At 42.9% G+C, this 16,536-nt stretch overlaps 3 protein-coding genes across 3 annotated transcripts in view; all 3 read left to right on the forward strand.

Moving 5' to 3' along the window:
- The window catches only part of LOC148126548 (uncharacterized), a 152,580-nt gene that overhangs the window by 21,267 nt on the left and 114,777 nt on the right, over nt 1–16,536 (forward strand). The gene's annotated exons all lie outside the window — the stretch shown is intronic.
- LOC148126550 (uncharacterized) overlaps nt 1–16,536 on the forward strand; it is a 165,296-nt gene that overhangs the window by 21,229 nt on the left and 127,531 nt on the right. The window lies entirely within an intron of this gene.
- Nucleotides 3,428–12,129, forward strand: LOC113453310 (uncharacterized). The gene is made up of 2 exons (XM_087928323.1): nt 3,428–3,548; nt 8,563–12,129. Exon 2 carries the CDS (start codon nt 9,086–9,088, stop codon nt 10,445–10,447), a length of 1,362 nt encoding a protein of 453 aa, XP_087784449.1. The 5' UTR covers nt 3,428–3,548; nt 8,563–9,085; the 3' UTR covers nt 10,448–12,129.

Below are 16,536 nucleotides of genomic sequence, written 5' to 3' on the forward strand. Positions count from 1 at the left end.
TTCTGTCTGATGACGTGGGGTTTTGTTTTTGTTTTGGTGGCGGGGCGGGGGGAAAGACTGGTGGTGTCAGACGATCTGACAGTCATTTTCATGCGAAGATATTGTATTGAAAACCGGTATTCGGCCAAAATTTTGATTTCACGGCCAAGCAACTTTCATACGGCCAAATATATTTGGGCAGAGACATGATTTTTTTCACTGCCAAACAGATTTCTATACAGCCAGATTTCTCGAATTTGGCCGGAAAAACAGCCAGATGACAACCCTGACCCTGGGAGGGAGGGAAAAGCCTGGGACCCCATGGGCAGGGGAGGAGTTTGGAATGAAAGCCTGGGGCTGCACTATTCCTCCAACCCTCCGAGAGCCATTATTCTGCTTAACAACTTGCACATTTGTTTAACAGCTTCATCAGGAGGAGGAGCAGTGGGGTTAAACAAAGCAGTCTGGTTTAATGGCCGTTGCAACATGCAACCATAATTGGTAGGCCTCATTACAGTTCTACAGGGATGGGATTCAAATTTTTGAACAACTGGTTCTGTGGGTGTGCCTAGGTGGGCATGGCCAGGTGACTGGGTGGGCGTGGCTTTTTTTTTTGCAGCAACCCCCTCCCCATTTTTTTTTGCCTCCTGGGAGGGGGGGTATTTTTGCTTCCAGGAAGCTTCCCTGGGGCCCAGGAAGGTAAAAAAACTGAGCCTGGGTGGGAAATTGGTGAGGACTGCTTATATACAATATGGAACATCCCAAAGATCTTCAATAATTATTTTTTAAAAATGCTGGTTAAGCATATTTGAACCTGATTAATATGTGGATGGGGCACCAATAGGAAATACTGTGCTTGTTGGCTAGACAGAAGTGAAAAAACCAGAAATCCTAGAAGAGGCGAGTGGCAGAGGAGTCCGATATTGTTGCCAAGAAAACAGCAGGTCCATAACAGAACAGAGTTGGAAGGGACCATGGAGGTCTTCTAGTCTAATCCCCTGCTCAGGCAGACAACCTATATTATTCTGAACAAATGACTGTTAAACAATCTATTAAAAACCTCCAATGATGAAACACCCCAAAGGTCTAGAGGCAAGCTGTTCACTGATCACTGATTAATCGTTCTGACTGACTGGAAATCTCTTCTTAATTATAGGTTGGATCTCTTTTAGACAAGTCCCCATCTGAGGCGCTTGTGGAAAATAGGTTGACCCCCTTTTCTGTGTCAGCCCCTCAAATATTGAAAGACTGCTAACAGTTCTTTAGTCCTTCTCTGTGTTTGACTAGATATATCCAGTTCTTGCAACCATTCATCATACATTTTAGCCTCCAGTTCCTATCTCAAAATCTCTTTTGTATCATGGTGACCAAAATTCGACACCAAAAATGGTGCAGACTAGGACTGCATTGGCTTTTTCTGCAGCACTCTGCTAGCTCATACTTTGGTGGTTGTGCACTAGGACCCCCAAATCCCCCTCATAGTTACTGCTGTCGGGTCTGCCAGGGGTGGTTTGATGCCAGGGGTGGGTAGGATAAATTGTGTAAGTGATGGATAATAGTGGGTGGGGAATGACAGGCGATGAAGACCAGAGAAGCTCGGTACCAGTTTGTACCAGAATCAAAGGCTAGGCACACTGAGAGAGAATGCCTAATATTTCAAAGCATCTCAGAAGTCCTCAAAACATCTTGGTGAGTTCCGATTGATGGAGACAGACTGGCAAAGGATGAGGGGAATCCTTTCTGTATCTTTTGGGATACAAAATCCAGTGCCTGACTGACCATACTGCAGCCAACATCTTTTTAGTATAGGAATTTCAACCCAGTGGAGTTGATGGTCTTTTTTTCTTAAGGGATCAGATCTGACAATTGGTTTTGAGCCAGGGTCAAGGTCCTTTTTCCCATGGACCGAAGGGAGTGTGGTTTTGCATGCTGCCTGCATCCCACTGATGGGGCGTCGCTTGCTTGTCTGGTCCAATTGCTGACATGCCATGGCCCAGTTGTTAGTCCATGGATGGGGGTTGGGTATCCCTTATCTAGACTGTGATTTATCCTCTTAAAGCACTTGGGGAAAATGGACCTCTGCCCTCCCCTATGAAAAAAGCCCAGTCAAAATACCATCAACCATGCCCCAGGCTGAAGATAATAAATTCTGAAGTGCTCCAAAATTTACATTATATTAAAATACTTTCAGACAGAAAGCAAAAACTAGGAAAACGAAAGTGGAGAGACTCAGAGAAATGCTGTGCCTTACAGACATGAAATTTGGGGGAAAAAAACCTGGAAAATTGGAAAGGGAAGGTTGTAATGGAATAACTAGAGGAAGCAGGATTGACTCCACAGAATATGAACAGAAACTCTCCAGACAGGATTTTATTCCAACAACTGAAGCCTCTCTGGAGCTCAAAACAACCTGCCTCTTGTGCACACCAGTCTCTCTTCCCTAAAATGCTCAAAGGCAGTTATTAGAGCTGATCTAAAATTCTTTTATCTTTCTAAATATATCACAGAAGCCCCTTGATCTCTTTCTAAAAAAAAAAAAGCGGAGAGCTTCTTTTTCAGAGTAGATTATACAACACGTAAAATAACAAATTAAAATTGAAAACCTTTGCAGACAGGGCTGTTCCCTTACACGGGCAGCGAGACACGGGGATGCAGCAGTCACCAGAAAGGGAATTTGGGCAGGTAAGAGAGGCAGATTCAGGGGCTGCATCTCCAAGGAAGCCCACCTGGACAGAACTGCCCATTGGCCAAGCCCACCTGGACGCCCCTCTCTAGTTTCAGTCACCTGCCTTTCAGATGCCACCAGTCTCCTCCTAGCAGGGTTCCCGCCCTCGGAGGGAGCCCCTCCAGCCACGATCCCTCTGAACCCAGATCCTCTGCCTCCCCTCCAGAGCCTGGGAGGCGGATCCTCCCCAGCAGCCACAGGGGAACGTGGGAACGGTGGTGCCCAACCTTCCCCAACACCAGGCAGCCTCACCCTGGGAGCCGGGCTGCACCAAATGTTGGGCTGCGAGGAAGGAGGGGGAGGGTCTCGGAGGAAGGATTTTTAGGGGGTCGGAGAGCCGTTCGCAGAAGCAGCAACCGAGGAGGAGAAGCGGCGGCGCAGCGGTCCCCAAGGAGCAGAAAACCTTGCAAGGAAAGGCGGGGACTCGGAAGGGGAAGGGGCGCAACTGGGGAAACCCCACCTGGTTCTCTTTCCCTCCCCCAAGGAATCCCTCCCCCCTTCCCGCACCTGGGGATTCCCCTCCTTCTCTCAGGTCTCCTCCCCCTGTCGCAGCGAGCTTGCCCACCTGGCACTCCTTGAGCGCCTCTCCCCGAGAGGGGATGCAGCACTTGACGTAAGAGACGTCAGGAGCCCTGGAAGAGGGGGGGGGGCAGGACTGACTGGAAAGCCAACAGTACAATAGCGGCCTCTCATGGTTGAGCTTAAAACCATCGAGTACTGTATTGCTAGAAAGGGCGGAAAGAGAAGAGAAGCACAAAGGAACTTCCTCTTCCGTAACAAGAGAAGAGAGTATCGTGTAGAGTGGCTCGGCGCCTCTTCCAAGTACCGAAGTCTCAGCTGGCAGGTGAGTTGACAGCAGGTCGGAGGAGAATTTGGGAGCAACTCAGGCTGCTTGGTTCCCTCCACGGCGTGGAAGCAGAGAAGCAGCTAGAATATGGAATAACACTTGGAAGGGATCTGTGAGGTCATCTAGTCCAGCCCCCTGCTCCAGTAGGAGACCTTATGTATTTCAGGCAAATGGCTGTCCAGGCTCTTCCTGAAAGCCTCCAGTAATGGAGCACCCACAGCTTCTGCAGGCAAGCTAGTTAATTGTTCTCACAGTCAGGATATTTCTGCTTGCTTCTCTCCTTGATTCGTTTCCATCCATTATTGGTTGTTCTGCCTTCAGATGCTCTGTGGAAGAGGTTGAGCCGCCCTTCTTTGGGGCAGCCCCTCAAATCCTGGAAGATTGCTATCATGTCACCCCTCCTCCTCCTCCTCTTCTGTAGACTAGACCCAGCTCCTGCGACCATCTTTGTATGTTTTAGCCTCAAGCCCCCAAATAAGCCCCCCAAGAACGCTGTGGTGGCTTCCTCTCTCTGGAACATCATTTCCCCAGAGATCAGAATGGCCCCCCACTCTTAACACTTTTCCGAAAAAACATTTGCCACTGGGGAACCCAGAGCTGGATGGAGCCCATTAAATGGCTTGTGTGATGTGTTGTCGCCGAGAGCTATTATATTATTTTATTAATGTATTAATTCATTATTTGATTATTTTCTTCTATTAATATGTGTGTGCGTGTGTGTGTGTTTGTGTAAATACATATGTATGTATGTATGTATGGTATTCAGCTTTGTTTGGGTATTTTCCCATGTCATTATAGTTGTGCTTTGAAGTTGTAGCAATGTTTCGGCAGAATCTCATCTGCCATCATCAGGCTTCTGTATAGTGTTCGAACACTATACAGAACAAACACTATACAGAAGCCTGGTCTTTTCCTGTGTAAGATTGAGAGTATCTTGGCAACGTTTCGACGAGGTCCCACTCGCCATCTTCAGGCTGGTGCTTTCGGCTTCGTGCTTGTGCAAGCAAAGCGTGATCGGAGTTGCCGTCTCCCGATATATACTGGTGGGGAGGTTGGCTGTGTTGTTTTTTCTTGATTGGTTGATGGAGTTGATGTTTGCAGATTGGCTGGCTTTTTCGTAAGAACATGTGTGGCTGAGGTATTGGCTGTGTGTTTATCAGCCTCCTGTGTTGTAACGACCTTGGTAATGGGCTGTGTGATGACCTTCTGAGTTCTATTGTTTTGACATCCTGGGTCTTGTGCTGTAATCTCCTGTTTGTCTTATCTTTATTTATTTTCAAACCAGCCACCTTTCCATATGTCTCTTATCTTTTCTATCAATTTTGATGCTGTTTCTAGTGGGTCTTCTAAGATAAAAACCAAATCATCTGCAAATGCTTGCAACTTAAATTCTTCCTTTTTAATTTTCATCCCTTTTATATTCTTGTCATCTCTAATATTTCTGTTTAGCACTTTCAAAGTTAACACAAACAACAAAGGTGATAGTGGGCACCCTTGTCTTGTTCCCTTTCTTGTATCGATAGATGCTGTCAGTTCTCCCTCTATCATTACCTTTGCCGTCTGCTTATGATATATAGCTTCTGCTGCTTGAATAAATTTTCTAGCAAAGCCCATCTGTTCCAGCAGTAATAACATGAATCTCCAATTCACATTATCAAATGCCTTCTGTGCATCTAAAAATATCAAAGCCATTTGTTTTTCAGGATGTGCCTCGTAGTATTCCAAAGTGTCCAAGATTACTCTCATATTGTCTTTGATTTGTCTCTTTGGCAGAAAAAATACATTTTGGTCAGGATGGATAAAATTATTTAAAAATTTTTTAGGTCTTTCTGCCAATATTGAAGAAAAGATTTTATAATCTGCATTTAGTAGGGAGATAGGTCTATAATTCTTGATTTGTACTGGATTTGGGGACAAGTGTAATAAAGCTTCTGACCATGATTTATGTATCCTCTTCTTTAACATAACTTCATTCATAACTTCTAGCAGTGGAAAATTCAATGATTCTTGTAATGTTTTGTAAAATTCTGCCGGAAGTCCATCTGGGCCTGGTGCTTTTCCATTATTTTGTTTCTTAAGTGCTTCAGTTAACTCCATCATCATTATATTGCTTTCTAACATTGTTTCAATCTCTTTAGGTATCTGGGGTAAATTAGCATACTGTAAATACTGTTTAACTCTTTCCTCATCAATATTCTCTTGTGTGTATAGTTTCCCATAATAATCTCAAATAATTTCCTTCTCCTCCTGAGGTTTTGAGGTGTAACCTCCTGAGTTCCGTGATGTGATATCCTGAGCAGGTGACTGTGATGTGAAGTTCCGGGTTTTGGTTTGGCTCAGAGTTTGAGGCCTGGCTATGTGTTCATGGTGTGTGTCAGTTTGCTTGGTTTGGGGGTCGGGGTGTGTGGCAGCTGGTGATGCAGCTGTGGTCTGGCTTCTGGACAGTGGTTGCCTTTCGTCTATGGGGTGGTTTTGGGTTTGAGTCTGGTGAGGGAGATTGGTGGTGGCGTCATGTGTTGTTTTGGGTCCGGTGTTGGTTTTCGTGGCTGAGACTCGTTTGTTGATAAGGGCTAGTTTCCAAATGTCTGGTAGGTGGGAGGTATCGTTTCTGTTTATTCATGTTGTGGTGGTGTTTCTCTATTTCGATGGCTTCCCTTATTATTTTCTTGTTGAAGTGTTCAGTATTGGAGATTAATTTGGTTCCCTCAAAATTAATTTCATGTCCTGTGGCTTTAAGGTGCTGGAAAAGGGAGGAGGAATTTTCTTCTTTTCTGACTGTGTTCTTGTGTTCTGCGATACATGCATTTATTCTCCTGTTGGTTTGTCCAATGTATGTGGCTGGGCAATTGTTGCATGATATTTCATAAACTCCTTGCAACAAATACCATGCAACAATTGCCCAGCCACATACTTTGGACAAACCAACATCAACTCCATCAACCAATCAAGAAATAACAACACAGCCAACTTCTCCACCAGTATATATAGGGAGACGGCAGCTCCGATCACGCTTTGCTCGCACAAGCACGAAGCCGAAAGCACCAGCCTGAAGATGGCGAGTGGGACCTCTTCAAAACATTGCCAAGATACTCTCAATCTTACATGGGAAAAGACCCAAACATGCCAAGACCTGCATACCTGTACCAGTGAAAATCAACGAAACCATATATATGTGTCTGTGTGTGCACGCACGCGCGCGCACACACACACGTTGCCATGTGCAAATAGACAGTATCATGTGCAAATAGGTAGTATCATTTTTTTAAATGAATAAATAATTAAGTCCAGTAGAGCTGACCCTCTAATTCCATCCTCTACCTTTTGGGTGACAAAGTTGTCAGGTTCCTCAGGGCCTCCTGCTCAAACAAGGGATTGGGCTAGATAGAAGATCTCCCGAGATCCCTTTCAACTCTGTTGTTCTGTTATGGACCTGCTGTTTTCTTAGCAATAATAAACAAGCACGGTATTTCCTATTGGTGCCCCATCCATGTATTAACCAGGTTCAACTAAAAAGGTCTTATTGAGGACCTTTTGGGATGTTCAGTTTGTATATAGGCCTCGCTTACCATTTGTTTCATGAGCCTTCGAAGTTACTCTGGCACTGCAAAAGCAGTTGTAGACCTGGTCCTGAAATCTGTGGTCATCGTAACACTTGTTCAGTGACCTGAACATGTCAGCAGTTTCTGTGGTTGTGTAGAGGCAGGAAAAGGAGTTGCAACCAATTTGGGTTCTTGCCAACTGGTGCACATTTATGATGGTTGTAACGTCCCGCCCTCATGATCCCCATTTGTGACCTTCCCAGCTAGCTTCACACAAGTCAAATCAGTGGGGATGCCAGCAGGAAGTTGAAAGCCACGGTCAGGTGAATTTGCCTTTAACAACCTACAAATGCAGAGGAACAGGTATAAGTTGGCACTGTCATGTGACATCATGCTTCATGATCAGGCTGCTTAGTGACACAGATGCCAGTCCCAAATGTAGTCAGTAAGTGAGGATGACTTCAGTTGGGGTGTTGCCAGAGTGATTGTGCAAAGTATTTTCTCCCCTGAAGCTCAGGACTTCCATGGGCAAAATGGATGCTTCAAATCTTGCAGAGGCTTTAAGCAACATTTCATCAGTTAAAGCCCCATATCTCCGGAGTTAGCACAGAAGGTTTGACTGTAACCATTTTGGAATATTTTTTCAGGCTGAAAATACATGGATTTTCCAGATATATAAATTTGTAGGTTTGTTTATTTCTGTTTTTCTCTCTATGCATATATCTACAATTGTATAATCTGTCCCCAGCACTTCCAGATATACTGTATTTCATAATTACTCTTTGCAGTGCTAAGTATTTGGTTTCTTTCACAAAGCCTTTATTAATTGATCAAATATAAAATACGCTAGTCTAATAAGAAGGACTAGCAGAGGCATGGCAGCAGTGTTCCAATATTTGAGGAGCTCCTATAAAGACAAAGACAAGTCAAACTATTTTACCAAAGTACCAACAGAAAGAATAGATAGAAACTAACCAAAAAGAGAAACAACCTAGAGCTGAAAGAGAAAATTCCTAAAGATGACAGCCATCAACCAATGGGATAGCTTCCTTTCAGAAGTTTTGGGTGCTCCGTCATTGGAGGCCTTCAAAAAGAGATTCAACAGCCACTTGTCTGAAATGGTATAAGGTTTATCGCTTGGTCAGAGGGTTGGACTAGAAGACCTTCAAGGTCCCTTCCAACTCTATTATTCTGTTAAATGTTATATTCATCTTAATTACAGTGATTCTATCCAATAATTGCTGTACTAAGAATTTGTATTGACTCAAGTCAACAAGAGAATTTCATGGTTGAATACAAATGTGAACCTGGATCTTGGTAATCTTCAATGTGTCAAATAAATCATAATTAAGGTTATTTTAGCATTCTGGCATATTTGCTTTCTCCCTTTAATGCACATGTTTTTCTTCTTTCACTTCTTCTGCAACCATTTTGTGAACAATTAAAGTTACTCTTTTCCTTGAATCCTACAGGCAAAGAGGATGCCAATAAAAGCACTCCGGACAACTGAGAATAATAAGCAACGTTAAAAAGGAAAGCAGCTCAAGCCAGAAATCAAAATATTTTCTATTTCGTTTAGAAAACCACAAAATTCTTCTCCTTCCCCTGCAGGTGATCAAGAAGAGATTTCGAACTGAATAAAATAGAGTATGCAGAACCCAAGGATACATTACAGGTAGTCCTCAACTTACACCAGTTCATTTAGGACTGTCCAAAGTTACGGCGACACTGAAAAAAGTGACTTATGACCCATTTTTCACACTTATGACTTTTGCAGCATCCGCATAGTCATGTGATTTATATTTTGATGTTTGGCAGCTAACTCACAGTTATGATGGTTATGACATAGGAGAGAAGCCCTACAAATGCTCCCAATGTGGTGAGAATGGCAACTAGGTGATACATTAGAGAACTCATACCAGGGAGGAACCCTTTGAATGCTCTGATTGTGGGGAAAGTTTTGGTCAGAACTGTGGCCTGGTGATACTCTAGAAGATGTGCACAGAAAAGAAATCATATGAGTGTCCTGATTGTGGGAAATTTTTCAGTGGGAATTCCAAGTTGGTGATTCACCAGAGGACTCACACAGGAGAGAAACCCTTTGAATGTCCTGATTGTGGGAAATGTTTCAGTAAGAATTCCAACATGGTGATTCACCAGAAGACTCACACAGGTGAGAAACCCTTTCAATGTCAAGATTGTGGGAAATGTTTTAGTTTGAATTCCTACTTGGTGAAACACCAGAGGACACACACAGGAGAGAAACCCTTTGAATGTCCCGATTGTGGGAAATGTTTCAGTCAGAATTCCCACCTGGTGGGACACCAGAGGACACATACAGGTGAGAAACCCTTTCAATGTTCTGATTGTGGGAAACGTTTCACTATAAAATACCAGCTCATGAATCACCAGAGGAGTCACACAGGAGAGAAACCATTTGAATGTGTTCTTTGTAGGAAAAGATTCAGTCAGAATTATCAGCTGATGATACATCAGAGAACTCACACAGGAGAGAAACCATTTGAATGTGCTCTATGTGGGAAAAGTTTCAGACAGAATTCCCAGCTGGTGGTACACCAGAGGACTCATATAGGAGAAAAACCGTATGAGTGTCAGGTTTGTGGGAAAAGTTTCAGTCACAATTCCAATTTGGTGAAACACCACAGGACTCATACAGTAGGGAAATCATATCAGTGTCCATATTGTGCTGAAAGTTTCATTAAAAAAATTCAGCTCACAAGTCACCAGAGGACACACAAACCCTTTGAATGCTCTTTCTGTGGGAAAGGTTTCACTCACAATTGCCGCCTGGTAATACACCTGAGGACTCACACAGGAGAGAAACCGTTTGAATGTCCTGTTTGTGGAAAATGTTTCATGAACAATAACTACCTTATGATACACCAGAGGACTCACTTAGGAGAAAAACCCTTTGAATGTCCAGATTGTGAAAAACGTTTCAGTCACAAATCCAGCCTGGTGACACACAAAAGAACTCACACAGCAGAGAAACACTTTGAATGTCCTTATTATGAAAAACGTTTCAGTCAAAGTTCCAACCTGGAGATAAACCAGAGGACTCACACAGGAGGGAAACACTTTGAATGCCCTGATTGTGGGAAAAGTTTCATTAGAAAATACCAGCTTATTAGGCACCAGAGGATACACACAGGATATAAACCTTTTGAATGTCCTGTCTGTGGGAAAGGTTTCAGTCAGACTTCCAGCCTGATGACACACCAGAGGACTCACACAGGAGAGAAACCATATGAGTGTCCTGTTTGTGGCAAAAGTTTCAGTCAGAATTCTAACATGGTGACACACCAGAGGACTCACAACGGAGAAATACCATATTAGTGTCTTGTTTGTGGCAAAAGTTTCAGTCAAAATTCCAATATGGTGATACACCAGAGGACTAACACAGGAGAGAAACTCTTTAAATGCCCTGATTATGGGGAAAGTTTCATCAGAAATATCCGTCTCATGAGACACCAAAGAATACACGCAGGAGAGAATCCCTTTGGATGTCCTGGTGTGGGAAACATTTCCGTTTCAATTCACACCTGGTGAAACAGCGGAGGGCTCACAGGGGGGAGACTATTCAAATGTCCCGTCTGTGGACAGTACTACAGGCATAAATCACTCCTTATTGCATACAAGAAAATCCACAAAAGTTGATGAGTTTAGAGAGGGGTTGAATTTCATTCCTGATTTCCCATCAGCAGAAATTACTGGACATTTCCTTTTGCAGAAATTGTGGAATTCCTCAAAAAAGGCGTTTGGGTGGTGTTTTTTCTATATTGATTATGAAATTTCAACAAGTGGAGTTTTCGTTTTCTGCTTTGTTGTCCTCCAGATTCCAGGACTGGAAAATCACTGCTGCAGAGAGCAGATATACAGAAGTGGGGCTATTCTAAATAATCTAGTTAAAAATCTTTTTTAAAAACCCCAAAACGTACAAAAATGCAACCAAGGGGGGAAAAAATTGAAAGGAGGAAAAAAAACAACTTGGAGAGAAGAAAAATCTTAGAAATGTTGGAAATCAACCATTTTATTTGGATGCAAACTGATGAGTTCTGCTTGTAGTGTAACCAGACTGCAATACTTTTGTTCCTTAACACTGACGATCTTTTTCAGCATTGAGAAAATTTTCTTTATACATACTGAACTGTTTTCTTCAATATTGACTCGGGTGGGTTTCTATCAGTTCTGTCCACCTCTGTAGAACGGGTAGCTCTGAAGAGCAGCAGACATAGAACTGGTTCTATGTCCGCTGATGTTTTTGCCCACCCGCCCACCTGGGCTCTTACCTGACCTTTATTTCCTGATTTTTTCAACTTCAGCTGCCGTGCGAGGCACAGCTGCAGTTAAAAAAGCAGGAAAAAAGGGCTTTTTGAAAGGCTGCTTCTCTGCACGCAGCATGCTGATGACGATTTACAGGCTGATGACGATTTACAGGCGCGCACCGGCAGCGTGCAGGGAAACACATCGTAAATCACTGAACCTCGTAAATGACCGAACTGGTAGTTAACCCTGTCGGATCCCACCCTGTATTGACTGCATTGTTCTTTATACCATTAACAAAGCATACTTACTCATACATCATTGCAGAATGAATTACATATAGATCTGACGACATGAAATTTCTTTTTATCTTCCTCTTTCTCGAAAGAAGTGAAGATCTGTTGCAAAGGTGCTTTTTTTCTCTCTTTGCATATTTATAAGGATTTTTAGGGATTCTCGTCTGTACCTACCAAATAATATGAATGAATTGAATACAGTTTTTAAAAAATATATTGCATGATCCTGAAAAATTGAGTGAACTTTTTAAAAAGTTGTTATAATTATTGTAAAGTTTTACAACTGGATCATAAATTTTTATTACCTAATTTGTAAATTCCTCTGAATTGTTTTCTTTTATTACCCTAAACTGCGATTATCATTCTAACTTCTTAGAGAAATAGTCAGAGACTGCAATTATTTTTTACAATATTTTTTTATTATTTTTTACAATACTTTAAAATTTTGACTACTTTTGACTATTTTGTGGATTTTGTGGCATATCTTGTGTTATCTTTTTATTCTATATATATACACACAAATGTGTGTGTATGTATACATTTTTTACACTAACAAACTGACATCTCTTTTTTGTGCTCTCAGTTGAGATACTATTTTTTTTTCTTTTAAACTGAGGTGTTGTTTTACCTTACAAATTTTATTCATCTGTCCTTTTGAATACATGTGTGGAACACAGACTATATCAAGAGGGCAACATCAAGATTAGCGACAGATTAAAAAAAAAAAGAACTTGAACTTGAACAAAGAAGCAGCCCAGCTGAGAGGTGGTCCAGCTGAGAAGCAGCCCAGTGTCCCAACCGAGAGGTCGTTTGGCGACCCATCTGAGAGAAGAAGAGAAGCCAAGTTGAGAGACAGAGAGGTAGCTCAGTGACCCAGCCTGACTCCTTAGCGGAGCCATTATGGTGCAAATGGAGGACACTGAGCTCTGGCAAAACAGAGGTAGTTGGCAGCAGACCAGTGGCCCGTGAGCAGCATGGCAGACCTTGAGCAGCAGAGCTGCAGAGCTAGGTGGCAGAGGAGTGAAGTGTCCCGAGCAGCGACTAAGACACAGGACCAACTGAGCAGTAGCGCCCACAGCTGCGGCTAAGAGCAGCGTGGTAGACCAGCTAAGCAGAATAGCCACATATCGTACCTGAAAACCCCAGCAGGGGCCTGGCAACCGAAAAGCAAGAAAGCAGGAGGAAAAAGAATAAGTAAAAATTACTTGTGGACAGGGAGAAAAGGGATAACCTTTCAAATCAGGGAGTAGAGGGTTAAGAGCAAAGCATCTCCTAGAAAATAGAGTGAAACTTCCAAAAGAAAAGTACATATTACTTCATAAAGGGCCAAAAACTCTAATTTTAAAATCTCTGAATTCCCTTTCTTAAGAAAAATTCCTTTTCAATTTTTTCAATTTATTTTTTTCAATTTTTCAATTCCTTGTTCTAATTTTAATCTGTTTTTCAAGTCTTAAACATCATTTTTAATTTAAAACTCTTTAAATTGAGTTTTTTTAATTCTTTTTTAGTTTTTTACAAAACTTTTTTTTATTTTTTAACATTTTAAAATCTTTTTCCATTTTAAAATTCTTTTTCATGTTTTTTATAAAAAATTCTTTTTCAATTTTTTTCAATGTCTCAATTTCTTTTTTCACCAAACATTTAAAAAACAGCTTGCTTATTTTAATTTTTTAGGAATCTTTAAATTGTTAATGATCAAGAGGACAAAAACCACAGAAAAAGAGATAGACGCTTAAAACAGGGAAGATAGTGAAGAATTTTTCAAGACAGAAAACAAAACTATTGTAAACTGATACTTTGCAACACGGAAAATATTTCAATTTTTAGACATTTCTAATTTTAATTTTTTTAAAGAAAAAAGACATGGAGATGAAGACTAACATCGTGATGGTGAACCTATGGCATGCATGCCACAGGTGGCACGCAGAGCCATTTGTGCGGGCACACAAGCCCCTGGCAAATTTACCTCACTGCGCATGTGCACGCCTTCCAGCTGATTTTTGGCCTCCCAGAGGCTTGAGTGAAGCCTCTGCAGCTTTTGTAGGCTGAAAACCAGGCCTACTTTGTCACTTCCTGTATTTCTGGAAATACCGGAAGTGACGAAATGGGCCCATTTTTCGGTCTACAAAGGCTGCAGAGTCTTCCCTTGAGCCTCTGGCAGGCCGAAAATGGGCCAAAATGGGCCAAAAATCAGCTAGGAGGCACAGTGCAGGTAAGGGGTGGGGGGAATTGTGTGCACAGAGGCGGTGGGGCACACGCATTGCCTTCTGGGTGCTGGCACGTGAGCGCACAATTTTTGGCACAAGCCCAAAAGGTTAGCCACCACTGGACTAACACTGTAATGAACTGCAAAGTGTGCCATATGTTTCAGCATATGACCACAGAAGACCCAAACTATGTATTAAATGCAAACTACTTGAATTACTAGAAGAAAAAGTAAAGTGTTTAGAGGCAGCTCTAGCACTCTGAAAGTCAATGAGCAAAACAAGAAATCCCAACTTAAATAAGAAGACTACACGGAAGTAAAACACAATAGGGAACTAACAGCTTCTTGTAAAAAATGAGCCTACATATGTCGCTAAAGAACAAGACCAATGGAAACATGTCACTCTTGGAAGAAAACAAGAGCAAAGCTCCTACAATCTACCATAGTCCACTCCAATGAAGCCCCTCTGGAGCTGAACAATCACTTTCATAGCTTCTCCCTGGAAGAAAATATACTGACACTCAAAAAAGAGCATTCAGCAATAGTTTCTAAAAAAAGAGAGAGGTACAATCCATCATTCCTGTGACAGGAAGAAAAACATTTCAGACTTCCTTAGGGGAAAAAAGGGGGAAATTGATGAAATGAGACTCATTCCCCTTAAGGGGAACAGAAACTCTATAGTTTGTAGATTAAGCAGTCAAACTAGATTAGATTAGATTCAACTTTATTGTCATTGCCATGGATACAGGCAATGAAAAGCAGTTAGCATCCAACCAGAGTGCAAAACAACAGTAAAATATAAATATATGTGTGCAAATATGCAAGGCATCTATGAATATGTCAGTGGAAAACAACAATGTATGTACACGAGCACACAAAGATAAGTGTGACTGCACATATATCAACATATACAACTACAAAATGTTTATGGGCACGTTGAATATAAATACAAAGGCACAGAGAATTATGCAAAATACATCATATATTATCAAGGGAAGCATCAGCATATATGTGGGGACAAACGAACTGAGGAGTTCAGCAAGGAAACTGCTGTATGGTAGGGAGTTATAGTCTCCCTGGAGCAGACAGAAAGCAAAAACTAGGAAAATGAAAGTGGAGAGACTCAGAGAAGTGCTGTGCCTTACAGACATTAAATTTGGAGAAAAACTGCAAATTGGAAAGGGAAGCTTGTAATGGAATAACTAGAGGAAGCAGGATTGACTCCACAGAATATAAACAGAAACTCTCCAAACAGGATTTTATTCCAACAACTGAAGCCTCTTTGGAGCCCAAAACAACCTGCCTCTTGTGCACACCAGTCTCTCTTCCCCAAAATGCTCAAAGGCAGTTATTGGAGCTCCCAGGTCTCTCCTTTGACCTAAAATTCTTTTATCTTTCTAAATATATCACAGAAGCCCCTTGGTCTCTTTCTAAAAAACAGCGGAGAGCTTATTTTTCAGAGTAGATTATACAGCCCATAAAAGAGCTAAAATTAAAATTGAAAATATCCAGAGATAGGAACTGTTCCCTTACACGGGCAGCGAGACACGGGGATGCAGCAGTCACCAGAAAGGGAATTTGGGCAGGTAAGAGAGGCAGATTCAGGGGCTGCATCTCCAAGGAAGCCCACCTGGACAGAACTGCCCATTGGCCAAGCCCACCTGGACGCCCCTCTCTAGTTTCAGTCACCTGCCTTTCAGGTGCCACCAGTCTCCTCCTAGCAGGGTTCCCGCCCTCGGAGGGAGCCCCTCCAGCCACGATCCCTCTGAGCCCAGATCCTCTCCCCCCCCCCGTCTCCAGACCCTCCCCAGCAGCCACGGGGGGACGTGGGAATGGCGGTGCAGGAAACACCAGGTAACCTGGGAACCGGGCTGCACCAAATGTTGGGCTGCGGGGAAGGAGGGGGGGGTCTCGGAGGAAGGATTTTAAGGGGGTCGGAGAGCCGTTCGCAGAAGCAGCAACCGAGGAGGAGAAGCGGCGGCGCAACGTTCTCACGGAGCAGAAAACCTTGCAAGGAAAGGCGGGGACTCGGAAGGGGAGGGGGCGCAACTGGGGAAACCCCACCTGGTTCTCCTTCCCTTCCCCCTAGGAATCCCTCCTCCCTTCCCGCACCTGGGAATTCCCCCTCCCCGCTACGCAGCGTCCTTGCCCACCTAGCGCCCCTAGGAAGCTGAATTCCCAGCCCCACTTTCCCCCTTTCGTTCCTCCTCTCTAGGCCCAAACCTCTCTGCGTTTAACCCTTTCACTAAAGGGCTGCAGAGAGGGAGCGACTGAGGCGCAGCCGAGCAATGCCAAAGTCCCCCAACCGGGGACAGCAAAAGACCGTCACCCCTCCCGACCCTGGAACTGGGAATAGACCAAAAGAAGGATTCAGATTTAAAAAAAAAAAAGATGGTTGCATGTGTTAATCTTCATCTCTCAATGCAAATTAGGAATTCATGGCTGTTTAAGAGGGGAAAGAAAGTGCTGTGGTGTGATTGCACGATAACATTCACTATCTTTCACCCCGGAATTAGATGCTGAGATTTGCTGAATACAATATCTAACCTTATGCACTATGTCAAGAGGACTCTGGTAGGGTTAGGGTTAGTCACTTTTCACTCATCCGTGGTTCTCATCTATTCACAAGGCTCTCCTCCCAAAAATATGGAGAAACCCTT

The sequence above is a fragment of the Pseudonaja textilis genome, chromosome 2 (genome assembly GCF_049901715.1).
Source record: "Pseudonaja textilis isolate UNSWEBS1 chromosome 2, rPseTex1.2, whole genome shotgun sequence".
NCBI classification, from domain to species: domain Eukaryota; kingdom Metazoa; phylum Chordata; class Lepidosauria; order Squamata; family Elapidae; genus Pseudonaja; species Pseudonaja textilis.

Coding starts and splice junctions, on each gene's coding strand:
- LOC113453310 (XM_087928323.1), top strand. CDS start 9,086: ATGTGCACAGAAAAGAAATCATATGAGTGTCCTGATTGTGGGAAATTT.